This window comes from Lygodium microphyllum, chromosome 4 (genome assembly GCF_053477565.2).
Source record: "Lygodium microphyllum isolate KBCC chromosome 4, Lygodium_microphyllum_v1.1.10, whole genome shotgun sequence".
Classification (NCBI taxonomy): domain Eukaryota; kingdom Viridiplantae; phylum Streptophyta; class Polypodiopsida; order Schizaeales; family Lygodiaceae; genus Lygodium; species Lygodium microphyllum.
Genome location: NC_141138.1, coordinates 105,647,522 through 105,657,789, shown reverse-complemented (window position 1 = coordinate 105,657,789; position 10,268 = coordinate 105,647,522). Strand labels below are relative to the sequence as shown.

The window sequence follows — 10,268 nt, the reverse complement described above, 5'->3', positions numbered from 1 at the left end:
TTCTGGCAAATTCATAGATCGAGAATTATGTGCTTCAACTAAACCTTGTACAATACATGCATAAATCCATTTTAACAAAAATATCTATATGAATCTCTTTTAACAAAAAATATCTAGATAACTACATAAATAGAAGCAATACAAAATAGAGCCAATTTACATATAAGATGATCTGTTGAAGATAAGATTAAATCGTTGCTGATCAAAACACATTACAAATGATGAACAAAAGAAAACATCAATCCCATCAAACATATAAGTCACTAATTAAATGAATAAATTTTAACACCACTAAATTTGATAGATTTACATGTAAATTGAGCAACATAATCTCTACTTCACCTTGTGTTTAGTATTGCAATAACAATTGATCCTTAAGTTAGAACTAGCATCAAACGCTATTGTAAAGATAGTAGAAAGGGAAAATGCAAAGAGGAAGAAAAAGAGTGTATGTGAGTACGCGAGAGAGAGAAAGAAATGAGCACCTATCCAATCTTGCCCAAATTTATATCTACAAAAGACAATAGCAAGAGTTAGTATTTACATGAATATATACTGAAAAAACACTAGAAAAGAGGAAACATTGAGAGAGAAAGAGAGAGGGAGAGAGAAATTATTATACTATCATATAGATTATTATAACTCATGGTCTCACAGGTCATTTTGACCCTTTCCAGACATTAATATATCATTTTCTCTCTTTTTTTCGTAAAATATCATTTCCTCTCTCTCTCTCTCTCTCTCTCTCTCTCTCTCTCTCTCTCTCTCTCTCTCTCTCTCTCTCTCTCTCTCATCTTCATTTACCTACATTTGAAAAATGATAGCTAACTCACTAGCAAGTCACAATGATATTTAAATTGAAAGACTTAGCTACCCACATCCCATTGGAAAAATGGTGCTATAAATGTCAGAATTGTAGATTCCTCAACAAAAACCATTCTTCACAACTTAAGAGGGTCTATATCCTCAATAGTTCCTTAGCAAACAAACAAACACTTGACCCTTTGGTAGTATCAACAATCTCGATATAAAACCTCGAAGGCTCCATGCCTTCACTGCCCAAACTTCCAAGTTTGAAATCCTTCGACCTACTGCACATGATAGAATGGTTTGCCTAGCGCAAGGCATGTTCCCCCTCAATTTTCATTTCCTAAGGCATTTGGAGATACTAGTTTGTCCATGAGCATCTTCCCAAATGCTTAACTTCAAGTTGCCACTAGGAATGTCTCTATTAGCAATCATCTTACCACTAAGAGGACATGTTTCTTTTTCAAGGTATTATGAAAACATATTTTTCCTTTCTTAGCAATGCCTAGATGAGAAATTTTTTGAAGTAGCAACCTTTTTAAGGGGTTTGTAAAAAATACAAACTCAGTATAAGATCCATTCTAAACATATCAGCCTCATACAATTTCCTGATTGCCTCGAAGAATTGGGTAGTAGTACAAACAACACATTATCCAAACCCAATTCCAAGAATGATTTAACACATTTGTTAAATAAGTTTTCAATAAATTGGACTACTATAGCAAAATAAGATTGAAAGTCAAGGAAAGTGTACAAGTTGTAATATCAAGTAGTGACATACGGACTAACTGAAAAGCAACATATAACGACTCCTTTTTCCCTTTAAAGAACAGATCAAGCTGATTCATGGCTGGCTTTAGTTCTACTTAAACATGTCAACTCTCGCTTTTTACCCTTCACTAGTGCTTTAGCTCCCCCCAAAAATGAAAAAAAGAGGTTTGAAATTACTTTTTTTTGTGCTTAAATACTTAGCTATGACCAGTAGAAGGGCAAAGCCACTGAGCCTTGAAGCAATGTTCAATGCTTTGACAGGATTTCTCTGTACAAGTAGATTGAACAAAACTGTCTAGAAGAAAAAAGTATCTTTTGTGCTTTAGCCTCAAATGAAGGACGCATTTTCTGACAATTTTTTGAAGTATGGATATGAGATTGCATTTGTGCTTTTAAAGAATACATTTGCAACTTACATAAGTAAAATTTTCTTATTCTCTAATACTTCTACAATACTTGTAGGACTCAAGATAATGGCAGTCCTTAGTGAAGTTCTTCACCTTATTTCTATATTTTGTTAATTGGAGAAAACCAAAACATTCATAAGTGAATATTCGTAGCTTCAGCAAAAAAGTGTTCAGTGTGCACTCAGTAAAACCAGCATGTGCAAACATAATTTTAGTTACATCTGCACATATCATCTGTTCAAGTGGAAAATCACATATATAGCTTCCCAAAAAATTTACAAATACAGGTTCCCAAAAATATTACAAGCCTCTGTTATGAGCACTAGTAACCATCCTTCTTTGCTTAAAGGGAAAACAAGTGCAAAATTCATAAAATCAATACACGCCTACAAAACAAGCACAGCAAGTCACCTTCTCCTCATTGACTGCACTAGATTCAGATAACTACAGTCCCTTCACAGGGTTGTGCATTCCAAACCAGTCTCCGCTTTCTGCACCAGACAAAAAAATGTATCAAGTAGGATCGCGTTGCCTTGCAGATTTCCGCAACCAACTCATCCACTTGGTCATCAATTTAATGAATTACCTCTTTTACATGTAGCAAGTATTAGCAATAACTCATCATGATGGCAAAGTCGCTCTCCCATGGCATATTTGACGTATGTGACGCACTTGATGAAATGCCTCTTGTGCCTGACATGAGCATACCAAGCCTCTCTCTCTCTCTCTCTCTCTCTCTCTCTCTCTCTCTCTCATGAAGAGCCTTAAGTTAAATTAGACTATTTACATCAAGCCTTCTGGCCAGCAAAAGAAAATCACAGCAACCATAAGTAAAGCGAAAAGGCTACCAAAACACAACACACACATATCATGTGGGGGGCACAACAGTAGTGGAACGAACAATATGCAACCATGGAGCAGCCACTTCAGAAAGGACCAGATCAGCTGAAACTATGGAAGAAACCTGCCATAATAGTAATCCTCAAACACTGGCCACGTGACCACAATCACCCAAGACCGAACCAAAATAAAGGTATTGAGGGTACAACAAATGTGCCAAAGAGCAGTCCATCTCAGAAAATGGAAAAGGCAAGGATGATTTGGCTACAAAGTGGTCAAAGAAGGCATCTTGCCCATGAGCCAAGAATGCATGGCCATTCATTGCTGTGTCATCGAGGTCCACACAGGAAACAAAGCTCCAAACTATCTCGCAATAGGGCATGAGATGAAAAAATGAATCAAGGCCTCATCACATATGCAAAAGATATAGTGGCCACACGAGATTTAGACTTCCGTAATTGAATAAATTTGTCTTGCCACATCCCTCTATGATGAGCAAAGAGGGAAAAAACTAATAAATCATTGCTTTCCCTTTTATATCCACAGATTTAGCAGCCTGAAATCTCTTCATTTCACTATGAATTACATCCACAAGATCTGCCCTTTGTAAACCAACAATCGATGCATAAGAAAAGAATTGTTGCTGTTGATGATGGAAAGCATCCCTAGATATCAACAATCTGCCACAGGCAGCAAACCTCAATGTAGATCAGAAACACCTTTATCAACTCCCCCACCTGCAAGCACCTAAGACAATTGGGATCTAGAATAAAATCTAAGTGACATTATAAGAAGTCGGATGCACACAAGTCAAACAGACTTCCTGACGAGCATGGCATTTAACCACAATGACCCAAGAACCATATGTCTGTTTCTAACAGACCACACGCAACTCACCCTCAAGCCTTGCCTAAACCACATCTTTATTTCCATTTCCATGTAGACGAGGAACCACATGGTGACATCTCCATGCCCCTCATGACTTTTACACAGTGCAGATTGAGAGATAATCTTACAAAAACCAAGATCCTAACCTTCCACACATCAGCCCCTGTGAAGAGGAGATCAGTCTTCACCCTAGGAGCAAGATAGGTGGAGATTGTGGACTCATATATCTACTTAGAGATCACATTCACTACATCGACCGCATAGTACGGGGAGTTTCGAAAACAGGAAAAATGAAAACGAAAAAAACCAAAGTTTTGACAAAATTTTGGAAGCAAGAAAACGAAATTTCGGATTGTACACTAAAATAAATATGTTATTATGTGGGTATATGTTAATATATCAATGCCTATAACATGTATCCAAATTTCATATAAAACTTTGAGTCTTCATGTCATATGATCGAAATCATAATTCCTTACACATATCATGAGTGAAGACTCAATGGTTAAGACAATTTAACACAATTAAGACTCATCTTTCAAGACATTAAACAACAAAATGAATTATAATTTAGAACTCATGAATCATCTAAAGACCGACATCAAAAAGGATGAAACCAAGTTGCATAATAAGTAAATTCAAGATTCACGTAAATGTGTTATGTGAATGATCTGTCCAAAGTCCAATGAGAACTAGTAACTACTAAGTAATAAGTATCAACATCAATGAACAATCTTGATATCATTGCGTACCTATGACATATGTAATGCCATTGGCGACTAGTAACTGGCAATTGGAATGCTAAACTAACTCCTGAGGTATCATGAATCCAATCTCCAGTGTCCATGAGTTATGACTTATCTAGATTCTGAGGATCCGTGTATCATCTCCTCATCCGACTCCAAGAACCCTAATCGAGAAGATCATGAAGCAATCTTAGCCTCAACCTCAAACTTTAGCTTTAACTCTGGCTATGTTGCACGGCCACGTGTGGCCCTCACTCCAGTCACTCTAACCCTCCTCTGTGCACGAGTCTCATGAACTAGTGGCAATAGCTCCTCATAGAGGATAACGTAGATATCCCACTCCTATGATATCTCTAGGATATTACGGACCTTCTCTATATCAATTTTATCAACATTCACTTGCGAGTGACACAGATACAAGAGAAGTTTCAATATATTTAATATTTACACATATTATAATTTACAATCCGACTACCAAGCAATGACAAGGTTTAAAAGTTAAATTATATATAATACGATTAAATTATATAGAATATGATTCATTACTTGTCAAGGCTCGAGAGACAAAGCGGTCCTCTCAAGAAGCTGAAGATTGCAATGGCAGAATACTAAATGCTTCAATTGGACTATTGTAAGCTTGTTTCTCTTTTTGGTGTGGAAAAAGACCCTTGTGCTCCAATTTCTCTTGCCAAGCTTTAAACTACAATCTTGTGAGAGGACACGAATAACAATGCGTTTCTATTTAAATTTAAGAGATTGAGATTGAATAATTACTAATAGGCAAGCCACAAAATTAACATTTAAGTAGGCAATAGATTATAAAACGTAGGTTTCATAATACATTAGATTATCATGATTTAAAACACGAAAGTTACGACTCGCATCCCAAAGTAGAAGCACAATTGTCATACTTCTCCCACCAAGAGATAGACTGAAGCTACATCTCTTAAAGCCTAGCTATGGATCGCGGCCAAAATGAAGAAAATGATTGTGGAATGTCCATAAATTATTCTCTGCTCTCCTCATCATATCTAGATCATCCCACGTGAGGTGCTCGTATAATTTCGAATGTGAAGTTTGCAACATCGCATATAAGGCTAGGTTTATGAACCGCCTAGGTTTGCAAGATTGATAAGCTGTGAAGAGCATCTTTTGATACCTACAAGGTACACAAGGTTATGTACCATTTATCGTATTTACATAGTCTTGATAAATAGTCTCATGTTTTCTGTGATTCTGAATGGATAGATTGTCGTAACACTAGAGTGTCAACTAATGGATTTTGATCTCATCTTGATGCTTCATACATACAATGGCTAAGGGAATGGCAGTCTATTATGGACATTTATGTGTAAAGCTACGTACATGGAAAAATCTACATATGAAGAGTTTACATTTCCTAGATAACTTTTTGATCGATCGTCTCCTACCATTATCTATATTTATAATCATCTTGATTTGGTAGATGTAAAGAATCTAGTCTTTTATGCTTCCACAAAGCACACTGAATTACATCATTCCTATGCAAAGAAGCAAGTCTTAGTAAATCAAATTAGTTTAATTTTATCTGTTTGCATACACAATGAAATTAGCAATCCCATCCTGCATTCCATACTACGTGAATCTCATCAACACTTAAGAGCAATGAATGATCGATAAGATAAAATAAGTTAGAAGTTGTAATAATCGTTAACAAGTCGTCAATACTAAACAATTATCCATATTACATTTGTAAAATTTAGACAATAACTTATTGTCGGAAAAAAATATTGCAAAGCAAGGCCTTACCAATTTTATACATATACTCATATAGAAGACCTAAAGTATTTCCCTCCATATTAATGATGCACAAGACAATGTAAATAGGAGTGAGACTCTTCAGCAATGTCTCTACCACGACCCACCAACTCTCATTCAAAACATTACGTCTAAAAGCAAGAGCTGTTAGAGACTCTGTCACTCCATGTGAGCCACTCCTGGCGTGCAATGGTCCATATTAAATTTGAATAGACTGTATTAACCTCTCTAATACAATAAACATATAAGAAAATCTAGTGGCAAAGGGCTTCAATAGCTCAAGTGTGTTATTGGCTCGAAACATACTAGTGATGAATGGCCTCTTATTCATGAATCTTACCATGCTTGTTTCTATCTTGAAGATGTCATCCACCAAGATATTTACCTAACATCTTCAATGAGCTAGTCAAGGCAATGGGATGCACATGGAGTCCATACTATCCTAGGAAACTCATTCTCAAGCATACATCCCATGGACATACTATTGCTTCCGTTATTTGTCACCACATGCACCACATTTGGACTCCTATGTCCATGATGATCTGTTGCATGTGTTTTCAAATGAAAGCTCTTATGATGATAAAAATTAAGACTAAGGCATCAATAGCCTTAATGAATATGGTGCATTTGCGTGAAGACCCTAAAACATTATATACATCCCTTCGATGCATATCCGACCATCCATCACATAAAATGTGCATCCATATTTCACATATGTGTCTTTCAAGGGCTCCAATTGAGCTTCTATTGATGGCTTTTTCTTTCAAAGCTCCCATCTATGTAATGCATCCACAAGGGAGCCTTACCACACTCACACCCTATGTAGCTCGCCACCCTAATCATCTTCTCCCATTGATGTGTAATTTAAAAAAAGGATACACATAATAAATAAGCATGTGAGCTCCCTAGTTGTCTCCACAATAACCTGCCTCTAAAGTCCTGCATAGACACTTGCACCATGTAAGGAGCCCCTTTGCCCACCACCACTAGAAGATTGCAATGAAGTCCTTTTTGCACTAGGATCCGATACAAATATAGATACATTTTTTTTAATGGGTCACTAACACCTCCAATTTGGCTAGCACCACTAGGCTCACTAGTCTCTTCTTACCCTCCTTGTGTTTCATCACCTCTATGTAGTATTGGATGAGAGGATTCATCCTCTTGTAGTTTAATCCCCATATGTTTTCAGCACCAAAGATGGAAACCTACCATTATTTCCGCTTGCACATTTGTGCAAGACTTGCTATCTTTGTTAAGAATGCATGTCAAGTGGTCTTTCATGCGAGAAATGTTCCTCAAATTCTCCGATCCACAATAGTTACAACTACCACTTCTTTAATCTACTAGAGCCCTCGTATCCCTTGATTGGAGTAACGTGTGAGAGGGGGAGAGGATTGATGTGCAGCTGAAAGTGCAGTAGATAGTATGAGAGTGAAGAATAGAGTGAAGCACTATGCCCGATGCAATAGACTGAAAGAGTGTAAACTGAAAGTACAAAGTACAATCCTTAAACCTTCGGGTTGTAGGGGGTGTTCACGCCCAAACACGGTAAGTATCCGTAAGTGTGTAACATAAGTACATACAAAAATAAGACTAAGTCTAGGGGAAAAAACCTCTCCTACCGAGAGTAAAAAGTGCCCCAGTGTCCTACTGATCACCCACACTCCTATGTGAGTCTAGGCGTAAGTGAGGCGTAAGTAAAATACTCCAACAAAACCCCCTGGAGTGAAGAGTGATCAAGAGTACAAGGATCATTCGCCACCAAAGGGTATCAAATTTAAAGCATCGCAAAATGCTTCAAATTTGTTACAAGGAAGAGCTTTGGTAAAGATGTCTGCCCCATTACTGGTGGTAGGACAATAGACAAGGCTGATATCACCTGCATGGAGCCTCTCTCTGACAAAGTGGTAATGTATCTCAATGTGTTTCGTGCGTGCATGAAACACTGGGTTCCGTGCCGCTGCAATGGCACTCTGACTGTCAGTAAACAAGGGAGTAGGCTCCGTAACAGATACATCCAGATCAGCTAACAAGTATCTAATCCATACGCATTCAACTATGGTAGTGAAAGCTGCCTTGTATTCAGCTTCACATGACGATGTGGCAATAGTGGATTGTTTCTTGCTAAGCCAAGAAATGCAAGACGAGCCAAGAAAGAAACAATTGCCACTAGTGGAGTGACGTGAATCATAATCACCAACCCAATCAGAGTCACTATAAGCATGTAACTGCAGTGGTCCCCCCTTGGCATAAAGTAATCCAAGAGATCTAGTACCCTGCACGTAACAGAAAACACGCTTGACAGCTTGCCAATGTGACATGCATGGCTGATGCATATATTTGCTCAAGATTGAAATTGCAAACTGTATGTCTGGCCTAGTGTTGCATAAGTAGATAAGACATCCAACTGCTGGAGCATATGTGTGTATATCAAACAAATCACTATCATCATGTAATGACAGTTTTAGTCCAGGTTCCATTGGTGTATAGACTGGCTTGCAATCCTATAAGCCAAACTTCTCAAGAAGTTTACCAATGTATCTTCACTGTGATAACCCAATACCTCTAGCATCATGTATGAACTGAATGCCCAAGTAATAATGCAAAGAACCCAAGTCAGACATGTCAAAAGTTTGGTGCAAATTTTGTTTGAATGCTGAAATCTGATCAACATGTGTTCCAGTAAGCAAGAGATCATCAACAAAAAGACAAATGATCAGCATGGATCCCCCCTCTTTACATACGTAAAGGGTAGACTCATATGAGCTATTTATGAACCCTTGACTAAGCAAGAAAGCATCTATTTTTGCATACCAAGCTCTAGGAGCTTGTTTCAACCCATATAATGCTTTTTTTAGCTTGCAAACCAAGTGTTCTGAGCCTTCAACTGCAAAACCAATGGGCTGCTGTATATATACTTTCTCATGAAGTTCCCCATGTAAAAATGCAGTTTTAATATCCAACTGATGCACTGTCCATCCATAATGAGCAACCAAAGCAACCATAGGCCTGATGGTCGTCATACGGGAAGTAGGAGCAAATGTCTCCTCATAGTTAATGCCTTTCTTTTGTGCATAGCCTTTAGCTACAAGTCTTGCCTTGTATTTGTCAATGGATCCATCTGCATTCCTTTTTAGCTTGTAGACCCATTTTGTTCCAATGGCTTTCTTCCCAAATGGCAAAGACACCAAATCCCAAGTTTGATTCTTAGTGATAGAGTCCAATTCAGCTTGCATTGCTGCCATCCAATGCACACTGTGTTGTGCATCCTCAAAACATTCAGGCGCCTCATCATCAAGGGTGCTTGCTGCCATAACAAACTCCATGGTATGTGCATTATCATGCATACGAGCTTGCCTTCTAGTACGACTAGCCAAGGGTGCATCCAAATGACTATCATTAGTCTCTAAATACCATCTAGGCATTTGTCTTGTTTCCTGACTGTGTATAAGCTCTTGCTGAATTTCAGTTTCAGCACTTTGCTGAATATTCAAATCAGCCAATGGCTGATTTACTGCATTTTCTAAAGAGCAACTGGCTGAACATTGAGTTCACTTGCTAAAACTCCAACTGAATCACCAAATGTAATGGGCAGCAGCCCTTCAAATACATCATGGGCAACCTGATATGTGTCTAATCCAGCCAGGGATAATTCTGATTTTTCATCAAAAAGTACATCCCTACTGACAAAAACCTTTTTAGAAACAGGACCATAGAGTCTGTAGCCTTTGCTCTCACTACTATATCCCGTAAAAATGCACTTAACAGCCTTGTTATCCAACTTTTTTCTGAGTACCTGTGGAATATGTGTATATGCAAGGCACCCAAAGGTACGAAAGTGTCCAAAAGAAGGTTTCCGGCTGTGCCAAGCCTCAAAAGGTGTAATGTTTTTTAAAGCTTTGGTAGGGCATCTGTTCAAAACATGGCAAGCACACATGACGGCTTCCATCCAAAAACTGTGAGGCAAGCTCTTTGCCTTCAGCATACATCTGGCCATCTCCATGAGTGA

The 10,268-nt window shown here is 38.0% G+C and overlaps 1 protein-coding gene across 3 annotated transcripts in view; it reads right to left on the bottom strand.

The window, feature by feature from the left end:
* Positions 1–240: 240 nt before the first annotated feature.
* The window catches only part of LOC148037434 (uncharacterized), an 86,822-nt gene continuing 76,794 nt past the window's right edge, over positions 241–10,268 (bottom strand). Inside the window, exons 11-13 of one of the 3 annotated variants that reach the window (XR_015690651.1) lie at positions 2,572–2,678; positions 2,397–2,476; positions 241–511 (exon numbers count right to left, since the gene is read on the bottom strand). Coding sequence is in view for 2 of the 3 variants with exons in the window: in XM_087676369.1 (XP_087532495.1) it covers positions 2,607–2,678 (72 nt within the window). In the remaining variant the exon portion in view is untranslated. Of the gene's footprint in view, positions 512–2,134; positions 2,477–2,571; positions 2,679–10,268 lie in introns of those variants that run through there. The other 2 variants (XM_087676369.1, XM_087676370.1) reach the window with 2 other exon arrangements.